Consider the following 22784-nt stretch of genomic DNA (forward strand, 5'->3'; position numbering starts at 1 on the left):
TGTGTGTGTGTGTGTGTGTGTGTGTGTGTGAGAGAGAGAGAGAGAGAGAGAGAGAGAGAGAGAGAGAGAGAGAGAGAGGGAGAGAGAGAGAGAGAGAGAGAGAGAGAGAGAGAGAGAGAGGGGGAAACAACTGTCTCTTCTTACCTGGAGGAGCTGTACTCTCACTTTGTTGTATGCTAATAGCCAGCGAACTTTGGATGGGGAACAAGGTGGAGGACCATCTTCAAAGAAACTGACAAGCAAAGAAAACATTTGGTTCAAAGGGAAAATGTTTAAAGTTCAATGTGACTCAATGTCAAACTGAAATAAATCCTCTGAATCTTGCCGTCAAAGGACAGGTTCACATACAGTCTGTTTTTATCCACTTCACTGCAAGCTTCTCACAAATTTAGTAGGAATTTATCATGCAATATGTAATAATTCACAGTCTTCCCACTCGCTAACTGTAACTAGTGTGATAATTGGAAAACACATACCAGATTTTCATCTGAGTTTTGTTATCATGGTTGTTAAGGAGTGGTTTGGGCAGGATGACTGTAGAGTCCAGGTTTGAACCAGGCTCTGTGAGTGAATGCAGCTCTTTCTCAACCTCTTCCTCCTCCTCATCCCATGTAGATGGCTGGCTGTGGAGAGGGGGATGATGTCCACTGTCGTGGCATGACTCTAGATCATGGCAGTCCTCCAGTTCAGAGCTGATCTGGGAGCTGACCGGGCTTAGATTGCCTGATGAATCAAACTGACTGCTATCAGGTGGGCTGTGGGAGAATGAGATTGTGATTATTATTATTATTATTATTTGTTTTTTTAAAGGAATACATGAAATAACCTCTTTCTAATGATTAATCCAAGGTTTTATTCCAAAATTCATGATTTAGGAAAGCAGCAATTCATGTCCATGTTTCTATTTTTCCAAATCACAAATAATATAAAAATGTGAACACAAGATAATGCATTCTCTTTACTGTGATTTAGAAAAAGGGAGAACTTTAAATTGGCCACTTTCGATTCGGAATAAAACCTCAATTCATCTCTAAAATACAATCTGGGTGTAAATCTAAGGGTTGAAGGGAACCTATCATCAGTGTCAAAAGAGATGTTGACAAAAAAAAAGGGAACTGCATCTACAACAGTAAGCTGAATAAAACATAGTCATTCTGATATCATTCTTAGACTGCATGTGTTTGGTCAACATGCAAATTTAAGGTGATTTAAGGTCAAATACGGATATAAATTATTAACACTAAAAAAAAGGAAAAAGCATATACATATATGTATACATATACACATATATGCATATATATGTATACATATACATATATACATATACATATATATGCTGACTGAAAAGTAGAGTAGAATATGGCTACTGGGTGATTGAGACTGCTCACGAGGAAAGTGGCGCTGAGCTTACGTCATCATGGTGTAGGCCCAATTACTTCTCACTGTTCCATTATTCAAGTGTCCATCTTGCCTCAATGGTGTGCAATGCCATGGTATCATAAATATATCAGGGTGATTTATAATAAACAAATTGGCTGAGGCTTGGAGAATAATTCAGAGAACAGGGGGAGTTATACACATGCCTCACAAGTGAAACGCTAATAAATAAACATCATTGGTCTGTTCATTCATTGCACTTAGTGCACTTAGTCAGGAAAGCTATTACTTAGGTTCTGAATGTAGCCCTACCTCCAGGTAGATGGCAGCTGTTTTTCCTATGGCTGTGATCATGAAACCTATGTTGTGAGCTTTTTTTTCTTTTAAGCCAAACATGAAATGAGTATCTTCACTAAATGTTACGGCAGGGGACATCTGTGGTTACATACTAACACAGATTAATAACGCATGTGAGGTAGTAGCCATTTGCTACACCAACAAAGGAAATCCTCAACATAAAAGAGTATATTGTAACTGTTATTAGCCTCCTGTACAACACACTAACAATACATTTAATAACATATAAGAAAGAATAACAATAACCATGACATGCATTATTAATGGGTTAGTATGTAACATCCACCCCCCCCCCCCCATGAGTGATGTATCTTGCTCCCATACGCTATTGATTTGATAGTGATTTTTTTTTTCCCAACCACAGATGTCACCTAATAAAAGAAAAAAGGTTAACAAGTGGGAAGGGAAAATAAAAATACAATGACTATAGGAACTACTTCAGTGAGGGGAATGGGAATATAAGCCTACAGGAAAGGAGCAAGAAATCAACAGTGGCTTTTATCATACATACTGAACTAGCCTTTTTGCAGATTCCTCTGTCAACAGGTCCTGTAGTTGATCTGTGCCCAAATCTGCATGCATGGTGTTAGGTGCGTCAACTTCAGTCTTGTTTCCCTCACTTGGGGTGACTATGAACTGCGGTTTGTCCAAACCATCTGCTAAGGAAGCTGAGTGAGATGGGAGGCCGTACTGCATTGACTGTGCTATCGTGTCACAGCTTCCTGATTTTGAGGTTTCTGTTGGCCCTTCTGTATCACTGGCATCTGCACTTTCCGTTTCTCCTGAACCTGGGGAAAGTTTCTCAGACACTGGCTCACAGAATTCTTCACTGGGTTTTGAACTTTGAGACTGAGATTGGGCTGTGACAGCAGGAGCGATGCATACAGTTTTAGGAGCATCAGAGTTCCCAAACATTGAGGCAAGTTGCATACCAAACACAGATGAAGCAGATGATGTTTCTTCCTTTCCAGTTGAATGTTCATCATGGAAAATACCAGTGGAAAGGTTTTTGAAACCAGAAAAGATACTGCCATCTGTCTGTTGTGACTGTGGTGCCTTTGCACTAGTGGATGTAGATGAAGTGGAAGAGAAAAGTGATCCAATAGCTGATGTACCTTCATTAGCTACAGACATAAAATAAAATTTAGAGGCAGACAGAGCTGGTAATTCAAACTTGACCTTGTCTTCAGGAGCTTGGTGTGGTTCAGCATTGTCAGGTAATATAGAATATGCCCCCCTTGTGTTTTCAACAGCCTCACTATCCTCTACCTTTCCTTCTGGTATATTGGTGTTGATTGTGGATTTGGTCAGATCATTTTTGTCTTCCTCTGTTTTGTCTGTTCGTTCTGCCTCCTCAACTAGCCCTTTTTCATGTACCTCAGAGTCCTCCGTGCTATTGTAGTGTACACCTCCCTCTGCATCTGCCTTGTCAGGACTTTCACAGACTATGTTTTTAGAAGTATCGCCAGACTCTGTGCTACACTGTTGGTGTTCCTCAGCTTTTGTTGCATCAGGAACTTTGAATATATCAAGTAGGTCACTAGTAAGGGATTCTGGAACAATATTATTTGGGATGCCAAAAAAGCTTTTCTTCTGCTGCTGCTGCTGCTGCTGTTTTATTGGCTGGCTAGAGGCATGTGACAATCCAAAAAAAGAAGTAGGTGAACTTGAAAAAAATCCACCAACAGGGGATTTACTTGGGGCATTTGGGGTAGAAAACATAGACATAAAGCCAGAAAACTGAGCTCTTTCAGGGGGCTTTTGTGGCCCTGGATGCCTTGGTCCAGTCTTTCCTGGCATGTCCATTTGTGGATGTCCCATTCTCGGTGCTCCCGTTCTTTGCTCCAGTGGGCCAGAGGGCCTGATCATGCCTGGTCTGGGCTGATGATGTGGTGGAGGAATAATAGATCCAAATGATGGAGCTTTCAGAGGCCCCATATTTCGAGGTGTCTCAGTTCCTGTTACATTGGTGTCTACAGTGTTTTCTTCATTTTGTGATGAGATAACTACTCCTGATTCATTTTCAAAAGGTCTCTGGTTTACAAGAACAGTTTCTATATTTGTTTCTCCAGATGGTAATTTAACCTCAAATGGTTCTTTTGCCATTTCTTCAGATGCCCTTCTCAAGTTCTCAGTAGATTTTTCGGATTCTACCGTTTGCTGTGGTGACACCATGGATTCTGAAAAAAGTTCCTCTTTCAAGTATATCAATGAATCACTCACAATTAAATCTCCTATGTAGTTTTCTGCATGTGAAACAGATGCCTTTTGCTCATCAGCAAAAGTTAAATGTTCCTTGGTAACTGCTGTTTGTTCTTCACCAGCAACATCCATAGAGACCTCAGTTGATTTTTCCACATCAGCAGCATCTGGTTGTTCTTCATTGACAGGTTTCTGTGGCTCCTCAGCTTTTTCTTCTACCTCTGGAAAAGTCTCTCCCCCAGCAATAGTATTGAAACATTCCCCTTCAAAAATATCTGAAGGGCTTTCAATGGAAACTGAGTCAACATTATAACTTGTGCTCCCAATTTTGTGAGTATCTGTTTTAATTTCAACAAATTCTTTCTCAATGTCAATTATACCTTCAATTTCTTTATATTCTCTTTGGTTGTCTGGCTGTTCCTCACTTTCTAATTTTGCAACTTGTTTGTCAATTTGTGTCTCTTTCTCCACTAGATTACTGGTCACGTTCAGTGTTTCTGTTATTAAAGCTTCACCTACAACTGATGTATGGTTTGTTATGGCCATTTTGTCCACCTCTAAAAGTTGTTCTGTTTGTGGGACAGTCTCTTCAGTGGTGTCCACGGTTAAATCTCCAATGTTCTGGTATGTCTGTTCAACTGGAAATTCCATTTTAGCAATGAATGTCGGAGAGTCATTTTTCATGTTGACAAAATAAAAATGTTTTTCTTCTGCAAAGTCTTTTATCTCTGCTGTTTGTGTGGTGATGGTGGTTTGTGTTTGTTCTGAGAGAATCTCTTCTTTAACAGGACCAGATATTTTTGGCATTGCTTTGGTTTCCTCTGAAAAAGACATTCCAAACAAGCCAAACCCAGTTTTAGATGTGTTACCATCAGCACTTCCTCTCAAGGAAAACACAGAAGAAACTTTAAAAACACTATCTGATTCAGGTGTTTCAGAAGCTGCAGCATGTGCTTCCGGTGCTTGTTGGCTATTTCTACCAAACACAGATACCTTTCCTGGGAACTCTGAACCTCTGGATTCTTGCAGTGTAACTGTTGATCCTGTTCTAGGTCCAGTTTGGTACTGGCTACCCAGAGCTCCAAACTTGGAAAACAAACCAGAACCAGATGAATCTTTGTTTGTAGTAGAACCTGAGAAGATGCCACCAAATAAAGAAGATCCAGTAGAAGGTCCTTTTTGTGTTGCACTATCCCCAGAATTTCCTCTAGGACTGGGTGGTTGCTGAGGTGCAGATGCACCAAACATAGAAAACAGGCCTTTGCCTGGGGTTTCTTGGGGTGGAGGAGCTTTAGGTCGAACACTTCCAATAGTTGGACCTCTAGTGCTGGGTAGTGGCTGACTACTGGCTGCACCAAACATAGAGAACAAGCCTGTACTCTGAGGCTCTTGTGAGGTTGGTGAAGATGGGGCATTTGACCCACCAAACATTGAGAGTAAGCCTGAGCCAGGGGTGTCTTTGGGAGATGAGCCAGGAAGTATGCCACCTAGGATTGATGGTCCATTTTGGGAGGATGTGTGCTGTGAGGCTATGCTGGAGCCACTAAACTCAGAATATATGCCTTTCCCTGGATGCTCACTTTCAGGTTTATCAGCATTGACAGCTGAAATGTCGTCCTGGGAGGTCATGATTTCCTCTGTGGGAGGCTGGACAAGACTGACCTCTCGAGAACATTCAGTGACATTCATATCAGTTTTGTCACAAGGCTGCTGTAATACTCCAAGTGATTTTAAATCTGACACCAAATGCTCTTCTTTCTGTGGCAACTTATGAAGGGAGGGTATTTTACCAGCAAATTCAACATCTGAACATGTTCTTTCATTCTTGTGGGCTAAATCTTCAAGAGTTTCAGCACACACTATTTGAGATGCAACCTCTAAGCTTATGATTAACACCTGGCATGGCTGATCACTGAAAGAATCAACTGCAACTGCAGTTATATCTGAGGCTGCTGATTTCCTGTCAATGGAGGTCAGATCAAGTTGTGAGTCAGAAGTGTCTATGATCTTTGTTTTTACACCAGCTTCAGACATCAAAACCTCTGTGGTTATGATTTGCTGTGAGTCATGTTCATCAGCATGATTACATGTAGTCATTGTAGATGACACCTCTGAGAAGCAATTCTTGACCTGCTCTGATTCATTTAATGTGTCTTTTCTGATTTCTTTATTTCTGACTTTTTCAGATATGTCAGACATCTCTGGTGAAAAGACCTCAACCTGCTCTGATTCAATTAAGAATACAGTCTGTGTAATCCTAATTCCTGTAGGTTTATCATCCTCAGATGTATCCGACAGTGGAAAAATATCGGCAGATACTGCTGGTGAAGTCACCACAATTTGAGTGGTATCTTCAGAAGCACTTCCTGATGGTGGCTGAGGCTTGCAAGACTGAAACCCTAGTTCATTTGTCTCTTCTTCTGGTGAACTTGCTGCCGAGACAAAAATGTGGGGAAGTCTAATATAAGGGGTTTGCTGTGCATTATCACAATGTATTTCTGGGTGGTTAATGCCAATGTAGATAGACATTGGATTACAAATGTTCACATTTGATATACCAGCTTTAGATGAGTCCAGTCCAGTGTCATTTATTGTGGATACGGTCTTTATAGTTTCCTCATTGCTTTGTTGCTGAGACTTTTCTGATTCTAATATACCTACACTGAGAGGGATTGCAGAAGCTGTGGTTATTGCTTTAGATGCAACCTCAGGCAATGCTTCTGATATTCTATTGTCTTTATTTATACTTTCTTTTGGTATCAAGGTATCAGATGATTTCACTTTTGAAAATTTACAAGGCAATTCTATCCCCGTTGATTCCCTTGCTGGACTTACAGTTAGTGTTTCTTCTAGTGCTATAATTGTATTACAATCAGTGAAGAATTTACTTTGTGTAGTTTGAGATTCATGTGTGATTTTTCGATGTGACAGGACATTATCTTCTTTGGGAAAATTAGAGAAAGAGTCATTTTGAACATTAATTACAATATGATCACAATTAGCTGGTGTGCAAGGCAGGGAACTTGACACAACAGGCATGTGCTGGCTTGAAGCAGTTATTTCTGGTATTTTCACAACAGGGAATGCTGGAACAGTTGTCATTTTCCCATCAACTTCAACAGGGCATATAGCAGTATGTGTTGGTGTAGCTTGTGTGCTGTGGTCGTGTGGTATCACAGCAACTGGTGTTGTATTGACAGAGGGCTGTGATCCAACTCCACCAAATAATGATATCAAACCCTTGACAGAAGTGGATCCTGTTGGTGCTGAAGTTACTGGCCCGTTCAATTTAGCTTCAGGGCCTTGGTTCATGTAAATGGTCTTTACTGGTTTAACAGGCATTGGGTCTTGTCTGGTGGGGGGTAATGACGTTATTGCAGTAGACTCTGACACACACTGAACTAAAGCCACAGCACTTAAAGCTACCATTGGTCTGTGACATTGCTCAAAATGGTATTTGCTTGGATCAGGTTGTTCATGGAGTTCAAGGGGTTCTTTTGAATACTTATCAGTAGTTGAACTGTATTGCACTGACTGGAAGTCAGAAGATGTAGAAAGATCAGTTTTGTATCCATCATGATCAGGCTGAGTAACTGCAGTGGATGGTTGCTGAATATTCAAAGACTGTAGAGTTGGGACTGTATGGTATCCAATATGTTGATGCTGGGTAGAACGGGAGGGCAATGAGTGTCTGTCTCTTGACATTGTTCCACATTCTGACACCATTTCCTCAGGAATTCCATAGATGTCCATGGTTGGTTGCTTGATGCGAATTTTGGGTCTAGAGGTCATGTCACGTTGAACACATGCATTTTGTCTTTGCAACTTTTGAACTTCTGGTTGAGACTGTAAAATGGATGAATTGTGGACAATATCAGAACCAGGTTCTTCAGGATTTGTGGATTCAACATACATATTACCTATGTCTTGATATATACCATATCGAGAGAACGTAAAACATGCACTGTTCTGCATAGCTCGGGGAGCAATATGTTGAGGAGAGGTATTCACTGATGCAGAGTTCAGTTCAGGTACTGACTGCTTTCTGCACTTTAGTCGAGGTTGAGAGGTGGCCTCTTTGTCAGTGGAATATCCTTTATATGTCAATAAACTCTGAGTTTGAAAAAGTACAGTTTTTTCTCTGGGTTTATGAGAGGGTGGAGATATACATTGCTTCTGAGAGCAAAGACCACTTTGAGATTGACAGGACACATCGGGGGAAAGATCTTTTGCATCTTGGAGACTGGAAACTGTGGCTTCGTTCAGAAAATCCACTGTTAGATCAACAATACCAGGCAATGCTTTTTTTCCCAATTGCTTTTCAGTTTTCCTCTTTTCAAACATTTCTTTATTTGCCTTCATAGTAGTGTAATTCATGGGCTTTCCATCTTCTGAAAGTGAATACAGTTGAATGCCATTACTTAAGTTGTCACATCTATTTAGGGCATCTTTAGCTGAGAAGTCAACTGGCTTATTTTGTTGGCACATGTCACCAGAAAAGACCTTATTGCTAAGGCAGGTAGATATCTGCCTATGCAGTGCCTCAGTAGTGCTGACCCTGCTCAATGGTTTTCTTGTGTGTTGATGTAAAGACTGCATCACTATGAGGGGTAAACCAGCAGAACTCTTCATCGTTACAGTTGCCTTGTTTCTGACCAAAGACACAGCTTCATTTGGCAAGATATCTGGAACTATTTCAGATGGTCTCTGCTGTGTTTTTGGAGACATGTCTAAGAGTTTAGCAGGAGCTGATGGTTTTTGTTCAGTGTCTTGAGATTCAATGTACACTGATCCACGCTGCATCTTTTCTTGCCGTCCTTTCAGTGTTTGTTGCCTTTCAAGTGGCTCTTGAATTGGTTGTAGTTCAACAATTAGTGGAACACCGATTGTATCTTTTCGAGAATATAAAGAATTTGATGGCCTCCTACTTACTAGTGATACTGGATCTGTGAGGCTTTGTACTATGTCCGATTTACTGGCCTTTGTTGACATGTCTAACATGCCCTTTACAGAGTTTGCTGGAGCTGTAGAGTGTGGACGAGGTTGAATAATGGACTGTGACACCCCATTAGACTCATTCATACTGGAGCATTGCGCTGTTTTTTGAAGTGGAACAATATCCCGATCCAAAGCTTGGTGGTTTTGTAAAGTATTCATTGCTTGAGGTTGCTTCTGGCATGTTGAGTCCAACTGTGCTTGTTCAACTACTAAAGGCAAACCAACTGATTTTTTTCTGGCCAGCACTCTTGCATTTGGCTTATTGACAAGGGAAACTGCTTCAAACTGAATAGATTCATTCTCTGCCATTGTTATCTCCATTGAGGCTTGGCATGGCTTGGGTGACATATCCAGTGCAACAGTTGTGACAGGTTGTTCTGAAATACATGTCTGGGGAGTTTTAACAATGGCTGATGACTGTGAAGGACGTAACTCTGCAGAGTTGCATGTTTTGCTTTGCTGAGATTGTTTTTGACATAAAGGAAAATCTGTGAGATACTGAGTATCGTTCTCAAAAGCCTTTGCATTTGAGGGGGAGTTGAACATTGTGTCACAAAAAGGTTCTTGAGATGGGATAGGTACAACTAGTGGAACACCAACAGAATTTCTTCTTGCAAGTTCACGTTCACTTGGTTTGCATTTAAATAGTGGAATGACCTCATCTTTTCTTACTTCCAGAACCACTTCTTTTGATTTTGCAGAAGATTTGGAAGTCATGTCCAGTGTGGCTTTAACTGTATTAGCTGGTGCTGTAGGTTGCTGGGGTGGTATCCAATGTTTAAGTGATTCGGTAGACTGAATGTAAAGAGTTTGCACTCTTGGTAATGGAGGCCTCATACTACCGGGACATTTTACTTGATTTCCAATTATACAATGAGAAGGATGTTCCTCAAAAGTTAGTGAATGAAAATGCTCTGTTGTGTGTCCTGGTGACTCCAGTGAGTCGCCTCTGTATGACAAGTCAATGGATGCTTGATTTCTTGGACTTCTAGTTTCTGCCTTCTCAACAGCTAATGGTTTTCTCTTTGTCAATGATAGTGCCTCACAGACCAAATCCTTTGGTTTCACAAAAGTGTGCTCAGTCTGCCAGAGTGTTGTCTTGGCAGACAAATTTAATGTAGATTTAATTAAGTTTGCTGGTGCAGTGGTCTCCTGATATTGTTCAGCCTTTCTATTTGACTGATATAAAGAATGTCTAAATATCCCTCTCTTGCAATCAGCAGGAAACTGCTGTGTAAAATTCTCTGTAACTGTTGGCGGGCTCAGCTGCATATGCAGTCCCTTCCCCTGAGGTTCCAGTGGTTTTCTTACAATGGGGCTTACAAGTGGTGAGGTATGCACAGGTTGCATCAATACAATTTGTGAGTGTTTGAGAACACAATCAAGCTCAGGTTCTTTATTTACTGAAATATGATCAGCAAAAGAGCTTCTTGCTACCATTTTGTTGGATTCAAAGCTCTTTGATTCACACGATGATGTAAGAGATGGTTTAGATGAAATGTCTTTTTCACCTTTGCCAGAGACTTTGACATTTGTTTGATTTGTATTTTTTAGTACAAAGGTGCTGTGGGAAGATTGTGGTCTTTGGGTATTCATTGTAGATAAGACATGGCCAACTCTAATCTCAGGACTGGACAAACTTCTCTCTGATTGGCTGTGTTGATTACCTGGCCTACAGCTGGGAAGAGGATGTTTGCTTTGAACTGAAACTTTTGTGCTTCGCTCTGATGTGCCCATAAAGTGATATTCTGAATCTTGCCATTCAGCTTTATCACCCTCTGTCAGTTTTGTAAGATCTACAGCAACTGTGGTCTTGTCTACATTAGACTTGGTATCCATCTGCTTCTTCTCTTTGATTTTTTTTAAGTTGTACTTTGTACAGTCAACAGCTTCATGTTTTTGTGTAGATTCTATGTTGGAATATGTTGCTTCTTTTTCTGTGATACATTTGCTTTTATTAATTAAGGCAGAAAAATCAATTACTTTATTGACTATTTGAGGACCAGTATGATTGCCATAGTTATGATTCCTGTTGTAAAGGTAAGGACCATTATATGTAGATGAGTCATTCAGTATGTAGAACTGTGGTATAACTTTTGCTGATGATTCTTGTGTCTGTTTTTCAGATGGCAACAATGTTTGGTCTACTAATAAACTACTGCTGACTTTGTTAGCATCACATGTGTGTGTGACTCTAGTCTTATTTGCTTGTGATACTTCATTGGGATTTTCTGCCTGAGATGGCTGCCTTGCTAGCCGGGGTCTCTGTGAGGAAACAGAGGACACAGTTGAGGTAGATGCTGTGGGTAAACTAGCAGAAGTTGGCTGCGCTGGATGAGCTAAAGAGCTGTCCCCTTTGCTTACATTTGTTGTTGTGGGCAGTTTACTTCCCACCTGTAAGGGTCCTGGTATTTTGGAGGGTGAAGGAGTCTTTCTAAACATTTTTGGAGTATCTGACACCTTGCTAGACACTGATGATGACATAGCAGGTTTACTTGAATTATTAATGGAAGACATTCCAATAATTCCTCCAAAAGTTGACTTTTGTCTTGGTTGTTTTGCAGGTGTATCATCAACATGGCCAATTCTGATTTCAGGAACTGGGTTACACTGGTTTGGAAATATTTGTGTTGAATTGCACCTTGGAGAAGGTGCCAGTGGGGATCTGAAAACATCAGCTAAACCCAAACTCTTCCAGTATGGCCCCCCATGGCCCCCCTTTATTGTCTTTAAAGTAAGATCAGATGCCTCCATCAGGTCCTCTTGACAGGTGTAACTATTTGGTACAGACTGCATCTTGATCTTCTTGAATTTATACACACTAAAGTCTACAGGTTGCTCTGCTTGAGAAGTTATAGATTCCTGAAACATTTGAGAGAAGCTTTCCAAATTCATGTTCATTATTCTCTCACCTTTTTTAACAGCATAAGTTAAGTCCATGGGTGCTTCTGAAAGCATTGACCTATTCTGCTGCTGACCTGGATTACAGAAGCTTCTATCTTCTACAAAGAGAGGTATTTTAAAACCACAAAGTGTCACTTTTTCCTTTTCTTTTTGTTTCAGAATGTTGGCAATGTTTTCAGTGATATTACCTAGAGTTTGCACATCATCTGGTGTGGCACATGCATAGAGATGTCTGCCAACTCTGTCGGTTAAAAGGGAATAAATGTATTCCTCATCTGTATAAATGTAGTATCCACAATCCCCAACCTCTGCTGGCCACCATAGCCCTTGTTCCAATAGTGACAGCCACTGTTGATACCACTCAGAATCCTCAAAGAGGATTTCATCATCTGCATCCCCTGTAGTTATCGCAGACTTGCTTAAATCCATAGCACCACGTGTTAAATCCACTGCACCCTTTTTTGAAGCAAGTTGTTTCAAAAATTCAGTTGCTGATTTTAAACTAAAGTCTTCAGTTTTTACGTCAATATCAGCAATGTTTTTTTCCACAACGTTACTGAATTCAGGTACACTGCACTCTGAAAGTGACTGGCATCTATTTAAACATTTCTTTGTTTTTTCTGTTGACAGATTCAGAGCACTTCCACCAACAATAAAAGGTTTTCTGTTGCTTTCAATTTCATTTAAATTGTCGCAGCTGTTCCATGGTTTATTTTCCCTGAAACTCATGTCAAACAATACAAGATCTTCATCTGGCTCAAGAAAGCAATTTCTACTTTCAAAAAGCTGGGAAGCAGCATCCTGCCAAGGAAGGGAGGGTACAGTAAAGTCACTCATGTTAATTTCTTTAAGATTGAATGATTTGTTATTTTCCCATTGGGGTGCTCCGACTGTGGGTGTTACATGCCCTTGATATGACTGGTATTGTTCCTGAACTTGAGTAGCAAGGGCTTCAGCAAGGGCATAATCATTGAGTTGCTGCCACAGAAGACTTTCTATAAGACATTGGTGCTCAAAGAGCTCAGGTGGAATCACGCCATGTTCTGTAAAGTTGTATAAAAGATCCTTGTAACCATACTCATGTGCTGTCCCATATAACAGACGTTGCATTTCCTCAAGATAATGGTGGGTTGGGGAAATTGTAGGATCTTGCCCAACCTGAGATTGTAGACATTCATTATGGCTATCTGCAACAACACAGGTTGTTAATGTTGTACTTGAAAGGATGTCCTCCTTACTCTTTGGTAGTAAACTGTCAAGAAGACCTTTTTCACTTTCCTTTCTAGTCCTCATTTCACTTGTGCCTGCTTTGAAAATGCTGGATAACAAATTAGGAGTGCTGGTTTTAGGTTCCACTTTCCCAGGTTGCAATGTTGATGGCTGCTGTGCTTTTGATGATGGTTCATCTGTGACACTAAAAAGACTTGCAAGGAATCCATTTTGTGTGAGACCTTTTAAATCATCTGTGGCTATATCTTGAGATGAAAGCACCTCTTTTGGTGTGATTTGTGGTCGCCCCTGTCCTGTACATGGATGTGGCTGCTCTTTTACATCAAGGTTCAACTGATTAACATGTGATGGCTGTTCCACATGTCCTGAAAAGTGGTTCAACAGGTCAGATAATATCCCCACTGATTCAGACTGGCCTGGATTTTGCCCTGACTCATGATACTGTTGATCTGTCAGACCAGGTTTGCATGACTGTTCCTGTTGCACATGTTCACCTGATGCAAGCTTTAGAATACCTGAAAGCAAGCCCCCACTTAGGGGAGTAGGCTGTTGGGTATTTGTCGTTTTGCCAGTTTGCTTTTGCGGTTGAGGTGTATTCTGACCAAACAAACCAGACAAGAATCCTCCTTGCTGGATGGGTTGAGAGGACTGTTGAGCAGCCGATTGAACAGGTCCAACAATGTTTGACATATTGCCCTGTTGAGACCTAGTCAGTATAGTAGATTGTGGTGATACATCATCCGCAGATGCTAATTTATTATATAGCCCGGACAAAAGCCCACCTGGCTGTGGCTCTTGTGCTGAGGCAGCAGCTTGTGTAGGTATCTGGTTTTGCCTCCGCAAAGGCTGTCTGTTACCTTGTTGGGGCTGATGTTGGATTGAATGACCAACAAGTGGCTGCTGTTGTGATGGAGTGGTAGGATCTGATGAAAACAGCCCAGAGAGAAAACCACCTTGTTGATTCGGCTGCTGAGACATGTTAGGTTCAGTTTTTGCCTGGTGATGTTCAATTTTGTTAATTAATCCAGTGAACATCCCTCTGGGACTACTCTGGGACTGTTGTGGAGGGATCTGTTTTTGTCGTTGTCTATTGCCCTGATGCTGATTAGTTTTCTGCCCTGATGGACTCCTTAGTTGCTGGTTTTGTGAGGGCTGTGCCTGGTGTACAGAGGCAATTTCTTGACTCCCAAAAAGACCAGAGAGGAAACCTCCTTGCTGAGGTGTTTGCTGCACTGTTTTTTGGTTAGTCTCTTCGGCACCAGGTTGTGACTGAGATGGAGTAAAATGAAGTTCCCCAATTTTGTTAAAAAGTCCAGATAGTATATTTCCTGATTGCTTATTTGGTTGTGTATGTTGTGGAGTCACAAGCCCCTTTGGTGACTGGGTAAAAGTTTCTGTGGGTTTTAACAAACCTCCAAATAATCCACTAGTTTGAGACATTGTTTCTGTTATTGTAGGGGGTAGATTTTCTGATCGTTCAAGTTGATGCTGTTGATTTGTTTGTTGATCTGAGGTAACAGGTTGTCTTAGTTGCTTGTCAGCTTGACCTCTGCCAGTGGGAGGTGCTTCTGTTGAACCCACATGTATAATTTCTGACAAACTCCCTGCTGAATGAGGAGGAGAATTGGCCTCTTGACTCAAGTTGTGTTGATGGTCATCTGTTTTTACTGTATGGTATGCTACTTCTGGATGTGACTCTTCACTGGACTGAGATGGTTGATTCACAGTGTCTGTAGCCATTTTCAAGAGCCCAGACAGGACTCCAGATAATGGCTGTGCAGCAGCTGGTGATGCTAGCTTTTGAGATAGAATTTGTCCTGACTGGTCTCCTGATAGTGTTGACTGTGACCGCTTTGTAGGTGCAGAAACTGTGTCAGATGCAAATTTTAAAACTCCAGACAAAAGTCGACCTGACTGCTGTGTCGTAGAATTGTGTTGTGTTTGCAAGGAAGGCTGTGTGGATGATGAAAATAGGCCTGAGAATAATCCACCCTGTTGAGATAGACTATCTCCTTTCTGGGATTTCTTTCCAGATGACCCATCTTCGATAATGCCTAAATTTATCAGTCCAGAAATAATTCCTTGGGCTTGTGATTGTGATGTGGAATGTTCCATAGGTTTGGGAAGAACTTGATCTTTAGGTGGGACATCTGCTTCAGGCTGGATATCTGTCATGCACTGGGAATCTTTTTCAGTCACTCTTTGCTCTTGAGAAACATGTTCCGTTCTGCTGCCAGTGTTCTCTGTGGCTTCAGGGATCATTTGTTTAGCATGTCCTTCAGTTTGACTAGGTTTGGTTAATGTCACAGGAGGCATAGTTTGTAGTTTTACAGGTTCCTTGTTAGGTTCACTTGGGACTACTTTAAACAGGTTTGAAAACCAGCCAGTTTCTGTGTGTCCTTTGGGAACGCTTTCAAGAAGTTCAGCACGACGTGGGGAGGGAGTTCTCGCGCTAGGCAATGAACTTTTTGGAGGGGTGGTGGCATCTTCGCCAGATGCAAACTTAAGAACCCCTGAGAGCACACCTCCCTCTGTTTTTTGGGGAGTGTCTTTGGAAATATTTTCAGAGGTGAAAATTTTTATTTTGAGTTTGCTGCCTAAAAAATCTTTTACAGGCTTGGAGTGACTCTGTGAGGAATTTTCATGAGGAACCGTTGACATGAGATTGGAGAGAGACTTCTTAAAAGGAGTTAATAATCCTGTTTCTTCTGCACTGCTTTCTGGTTTTGGTTCAGATATTGCAGGAGTTCTTCTTTGCTGAGTATCAGGTAGTTCTCCTGATGACTCTGTTTCTGGCAGAAGCTCTACTGACCCAGTTCCTGTTTCTTGTGAAAGCTCAATTGATTCACTTCCATTGTCTGGTAATAGTTCAACTGATCCACTTTCTGAACCTGGCCGAGTGTTACCCAACAGCTGTTGCTCTGTTTGTGACCCATCATTAGGACTTGTGCTTCTGTTTAAACAACCTTGCTGGGATTCAATGCTTGCAGCTGATCCATTTCTTTGCTCTGGTGGTTTAGGTGATGGGTCTCTAGATGGTGGTGCACTTGAAAAAAACCTTAAAGGACTAAGCCTTTCTAGCATGGATTCAAATCCAGATGTTGGTTGGTTTGAAGAGGTTGCACTGCCCTGTGCTTCTGTGCCCGTATGTGTTGACCTCTGATCAGTCTCAGCTTGTTGACTGGTTTCAGAGGACTGAAATGGCAAAAGAGACTGAAGGGAAAACTTTCTTTCTGTTGTGGGTTCCTGAGAGGCCGGAGAAACTATGGCCACTGGGGAGGGAGTATCACCACTTTTGGGAATAAATAAAAGTAGCTTTGAAATGCCAGGGTCAGGTTGAGCTGGTGGCTGTGAAGTAGGTAGCTCTTTATCAGTGGTGCCAGAAGTTTCTGTCGGTTCAGTAATACCTTTAGGAAACAAAGATAGTAATTTTGACATACCAAAGCCTGTATATGGCTGGGAAAATTGAGTTGGGTGAGATAAATCATCAGGAGTGGCAGATTTTGACCCGTTGATTGAACTGAATAATGAGCTCATGGTATTTTTTACTCCATCTATGCCCTGTTGAGCAACACTCTCCTCTATAACTTCAGGGTTGATTTCTGTGACATTAGCATTTCCAGGTTGCATAGGTTTGGTGTTGGGTGGCAGTGCTGGTAGTTTTCTTCTCATTGGTTTAGGCATTGATTCATAGCTGTTAATCTCCTCCTCTTTTACAACCAGATATTCAGACACTGAGTGAACTAATCTCTGCAGTTCGTCCATTGGATCAATGGATTCATCGTATTCATCGCTTGGCTCCTCTACAGGAGACAACATAGGGTCTTGTCCACAACTTGTACTTCTTTTTATTGAATAGCCATGTCCTCCAAATGTTGACATATATTTTCCAGGGTGGTAGAAACTTTCATATTCATAACGAACATCCCCCTCAGTGAAGGTCAGGTCATCTAGTTCTTCTTCAGATCCAAATGAATACTGCATCTCATCTGAACCAACTGAGCCATAGTCAGTCCTCCCACTGATCCTTTCGGCCTCTTCCCGAACAGCCTCTTCCTTACAAAAAGCTGCATAGTTCTCAAGTGTGTCCCCCAAGGCAGTTTTGGCCCACAGTCTGGTCCTGTAAAGTAAATGTTCTCTCTCTGCTTGCTGTTGTAGCTGTTTGACAGAGGCAATAATGTCAATTTCAGGAGGGGACAATTCATTGTCAAAGGTGCCAGCTTCCTTATAAACTGAACATACTTCTCCACTACCAAAGCCACGCATCTGTCTGTGTCCATTTGGCTCAGTGTCCCCTGTATCCTCAGGGGACAGCGCATCACATTCTACTGTCTGGTAGAACCGACTGCCTTTGGATTCACACCGGCCGTCACTGATGCGATAAATGATGCTTTTATCTTCGTCCTCCCAAATTTTCTGCTCAGCATCCAAGTAATCATCCAGGACACTTGAATTAGGCACATTAAATTTGCTCTCCCAATCCTCGACACCCATACCTGAGTCGACAGGGGTTAATTTTACTCCACCCTTACTGCGTGACAGCCTTGATTATAGTAAAAGAAAAGAAAAAAGTGCCATGCAGGAAGCAGTTGAACATGATGCAAAGAAGAAGAAAGAAAGAAAATGTAAACATTAATCAAAGGTACAGATCATGCAAACAGAATCATGTATACAAGAAATGTGAAATAAAATGGAAAATAATATATTATTATTATTGAGCTCAGAAACAGCAATAACTGACAGTTATTGCGTAATGACAAACATGTTTTTTGTAATTATACCTTTATACATAATGACAACTGTAGTATTTGTTAAAAGTAGTTGTTTTTTAAATAAAACATTTATTGTTGGATTCTACTCCTCTTGGTAATATGATTGTATGTGCGAGTGTATATGCATGGACACAAATGGTTCAGAATCCAAGTGTTAGAGTGTTAAAATGTGTGTATGTAATGCCACGTGATGACCATGGGAGTATTACACTCAAGTATTTCTGCAGTGAGTGAGGTCAGTGAGTTGTCCGTTTGCTCATGTGTGTCAGTGAGTGGGTATGTGTTTACCTGGGTCCCCTGGTTTCTCGATAGTCGAGCTCATAGCTTTGTGTAGAGTCCGACTCTCTGGACAGGGGTTGGTGTTGGACCCTGTGTCCTATTGGGTACTGGTGCACTGATGAATTTGTCTGGGAGGTATTGTGGAACCTTGGAGGTCTGTTGCTAGTCTCACTGCGGTAGTCACTATCGTGGTCATCCATTGCACTGTCATCGAAAGCTGGACGAAGGATAACACATATTTTGTGATATTAGCATATAACATTAATAAATATACAGAGCTTTTATATATTCTATATGTTATAGCCTTCTGGTAGGCCATATTAAATGATCTTTTTTTGTGAAGACACAAAAAAAGAACGTTTGAATATACAGTTCCCTCTTGTGGTAGAAGGTATACAATACAATGACCAAGTCATGCACCACTTCAACAACTTGATAAACTGAATCAAACAATTTCAAATGTCACATAATACATGCACACAAAATTGTCATTTATGTTTCATAAAAGGTTATATGAGCATTATTTCATGAATGTACAATATATAATGAAGACAAATAAAAGCCATTATACATACTCTGCTGGTCACTCCATCCAAAATAACTCCAACTGCCTTGTGGCATGGAGGCAGGTGTTTTAAGAGGACAGGAGAAAAAGTAACTTCATTACATAACAAGAATCACTGACCAATGAGTGTTGATGGTCTAATGAGTATGTTACACGTGATTGGACCAACAACATCGAAATCTGTGAGGCTTGATGGAAAAGATGACTCTTGAATGGTGTTGGGGGGAAAAAAGCTGAAGTAAAATGTAAACCATATGGAATGATTTCACATCAAGTATAAATGGTCAACTGGGGCAGGAAAAAGTGGCTGATGTGATTGTCTTTCTACCACAAACATTGAAGGGAAGGACCCACTAAAGACAGAAACACAAACTCATATAGAGTGTAATGTCAAAGTTCAGTGGTATGAATATGTTTCTACATGTTTTGACTAAAACACTTACAGCACTGTGAGGGCACAGATGCCATTCGTCTTCTCTGAACCTCTTCCTGCAACGGATACTTTCACAAGACGAAAATCGAATTAGAAAAACAGAGAGAAAGATATCATGTGAATGTGACATCAAGGTTGTAACAACCTTTGTCTACCATCAGGTGGCAGCAAAGAGCCAACAGAAACTTTAATGTCACTGGAAAGAGAGCACAGTATGACAATATTTGATAAAAAAAACTAAAACTTTTTTTAAAAAAAGAACAACCAAACACAAATTAAATAAACAAAACATTAACATTTGAGATGTAATATCTCTTCTTAGTTACTGAAGTGATTTGTTACAGTAATAACTTTTTTGGTTGGTTTCGTATGATGGACAAAGAAAACAGAGGATGAAGAGGGTTTTTTAAGTTTTTCAACACAAACACTTGCTATAAAAGTGGAGAAGAAGAAAGCCCATACAAGTTGGAATTTAAGTCTTCATAGGGTGGAAAAGGTGCTTTTATAAGAAAACTTACCTCGTCATGAATCCGCATAGTATTGATCCGCTCCAGTTTACTGGTCCAGTATTGAGCCTCGTCTTCAGGGATCTCTGGAATATGGATTGGACAGAAGACAAGGACAGTTTAAAAGGGAGAAGAATTAAAGGAGTGAGAAGAAAATCTACATGGAGGAAATACAACCACATGGGATGATGGAGGGACTGAGATGAGGGTGTTCATTAAAAATCAACAAAAAATTGGAGATAGGAGCGTGAAAAGACACAATGTGAGAAAATATTGTGGAAAAAGTAAAGGCACAGTAGCCAAAGCCTATCTCATACCGTCTCACCCAATCCACAATGCTTGATGTACTCCCATCTTATGCCTTTAAGAGCATATGAGGAGTTTCCTTATTGGCGACAGAAATAGAATAAGGATCATCTTCAGGAGCCTAACAAGTTCTCCCCAACACCAAAAAGGTCATTTTCACTTCTTTACATGATATTAACACATGGCTGTCACAGCTTGTGCCAAACAGATTGTCATACTATTCCAGGAAGCAGTGCAGCAACACCACCTGACAAATATCATAATACTGAACTCTTGCAAAAATTTAATAACACATTTTAATGCTTAATATGCTTAAAGTAGTAGCTCCACGAGGGTCTGAGTGTTTCTCAATATTGCTGTGTTTTGTTTTTTGATTTATGTCACGACTGACAGAAGCATGAGGGAAAAACAACAGCTACATAGTGCTAATAAAGAAAGAACATTGAGGACAGGTTTGTTTATCACAACGGAATGGCAGAGGTGGAGGAGTCGCAGCAATATTTGACTGTATACTTTCGCTCACCTTTCGATCCACAGGTACTTATGAATCATTTGAGCACCTTACTCTAAGTCTGTTAGACTCAAGTATTAAACAGAATAACAGACTCCAGTTTATTGTTGTATACCGACCACCGAACTCCTACTCTGACTTTTTAAGTGATTTTGCAGATTTTTTCATCAGATTTAGTTCTCTGTTCAGATAAAATCATCATAGTAGGTGATTTTAATATTTATGTAGATGTAGCCAATAATAGTCTTGGCTCATCTTTTAAAGTTCTGCTTGACTCAATTGGCTTCAAGCAGCAGGTTAACAAACCAACACATCGTCATAGACACACACTTGACCTTATCTTGACATATGGTGTTGACATACACAAATTTAACCTTGCAAACAGTTCTAAACACTGTTGCTCCTCTTAAGATAAAGGTTATCACTCGGGATAAGTCTGCCCCGTGGTACACTGCCCAAACTCGAGCGTTAAAGCTAAGTACATGGAAGTTAGAAAGAACGTGGCGTTCCACACATGACAGTCACTATGTCTTGTGGAAGAACAGTTTTGATATATATAAAAAAGCTCTGAGACGTGCAAGAACCTCTTATTACTCAGAGTTAATAGAGAAAAATAAGAGCAACCCCAGGTTCCTCTTCAGCACTGTAGCCAGGCTGACGGAGAGCCACGATGCAACGAATCCATCGATCCCTCGATCGCTGAGTAGTAATGACTTTATAACATTTTTTAACGATAAGATAGAAACGATCAGAGATAGAATTAACAACCAGTTTAGTACAGCGAGCCTAGACTTAATCGCGGCTCCAGCTTTACACATACTAAATAATTTTATTCCTATAAGCCTCCCGGAGCTGACCTCACTGGTCTCCTCCTCTAGACTTACTACATGTCAGCTGGACCCTATACCATCTAGACTCCTTAGAGAGGCTCTACCACAAGTTGGAAATATTTTACTAGATAAAATAAATATGTCTTTACTGAGCGGCTGGGTCCCAAAGGCCTTTAAGATGGCAGTAATTAAGCCATTACTTAAAAAGCCTTCTCTGGACAGTAGCATTCTGAGTAACTATAGACCGATCTCGAACCTCCCTTTTATTTCAAAGATTTTAGAAAAAGCTGTAGCCATCCAGTTGTGTGATCACCTGTGTAGCAATAATGTATTTGAAAAGTTCCAGTCTGGGTTTAGAACCCACCATAGTACAGAGACTGCACTACTTAGAGTAAAAGATGATATTCTTATGGCCTCTGAAAAAGGACTGGCTTCTATACTGGTCCTGCTGGATCTCAGTGCAGCATTTATTTTTTATTTTTATTTTTTACCTGTCCTGCCCAGTACCTGGGACATGTAGTATGGTTGACTACGTGCCCTGTGGTGTTAAGCAGATTTGTGCAGCATTTGATACGATAGATCATGAGATCCTGCTACATAGACTAGAACAAGATGTTGGGATTAAAGGATCGGCACTTGTCTGGTTCAAGTCCTATTTATCGGACAGATTTCAGTTTGTTAGTGTAAACGAGGAATTCACTAAGGTTAACTACGGAGTTCCTCAGGGTTCCGTGCTCGGACCTATTCTTTTTACCCTGTACATGATTTTCATTGTTATGCAGACGACACCCAGCTATACGTATCTGTACGACCGGACGACCCAAACCCATCTATTAAACTCCAGGACTGTCTCATAGACATACAGACATAACACAGAAAAAATGAGGTCATGGTCCTCGGGCCAAAAGATATAAGAGCACCACTTTCAAGTGGAGCTCTAAACCTAGGCAGTAACACTTCAGTCCCTTGCACTACAGTAAGGAACCTAGGAGTCCTGTTTGACCAGGATTTATCACTGGATGAACACATTAAGCAAATATGTAGAACAGCCTTCTTCCACCTTCGCAACATCAAGACAATTAGACATATTATATCACAACAAAGACTCTGAGAAACTTATCCACACCTTTATAACCTCTAGGCTGGATTACTGTAACTCCTTACTGTCTGGATGTCCTAGTAAGTCCTTGAGAAGCCTTCAACTTGTCCAGAACGCAGCAGCACGGATACTGACTGGAACCAGACGACGTGATCATATAACTCCTGTCTTGGCTTCTCTTCACTGGCTCCCAGTGAAAAGAAGAATCGATTTTAAAATACTTCTACTTACATACAAGGCCCTGAATAATCAGGCACATTCTTAAATTTGTGACTTAATCACTTTATATCAACCGAATAGACGGCTGCGCTCCCTGAACTCAGGTCTACTGGTTATTCCTAAAATAACTAGAAGTAGAATCGGTGGTAGAACATTAAGCTACCAGGCTCCTCTCCTGTGGAACCAACTTCCGCTT

The 22784-nt window shown here is 40.8% G+C and overlaps 1 protein-coding gene across 1 annotated transcript in view; it reads right to left on the reverse strand.

Annotated features, from left to right (window-relative positions):
• Positions 1 to 439: 439 nt before the first annotated feature.
• The window catches only part of LOC310939806 (protein unc-13 homolog B-like), a gene marked incomplete at both ends in the record, with an annotated part of 132626 nt that continues 110281 nt past the window's right edge, over positions 440 to 22784 (reverse strand). Inside the window, 5 exons of the mRNA XM_083904650.1 lie at positions 440 to 755; positions 18129 to 18336; positions 18695 to 18726; positions 19124 to 19185; positions 19636 to 19709. Of these exons, the coding sequence (XP_083760776.1) occupies positions 440 to 755; positions 18129 to 18336; positions 18695 to 18726; positions 19124 to 19185; positions 19636 to 19709 (692 nt within the window). The remainder of the gene's footprint in view (positions 756 to 18128; positions 18337 to 18694; positions 18727 to 19123; positions 19186 to 19635; positions 19710 to 22784) is intronic.

Source organism: Microchirus variegatus (genome assembly GCF_963457635.1).
Source record: "Microchirus variegatus genome assembly, chromosome: 18".
NCBI lineage: Eukaryota > Metazoa > Chordata > Actinopteri > Pleuronectiformes > Soleidae > Microchirus > Microchirus variegatus.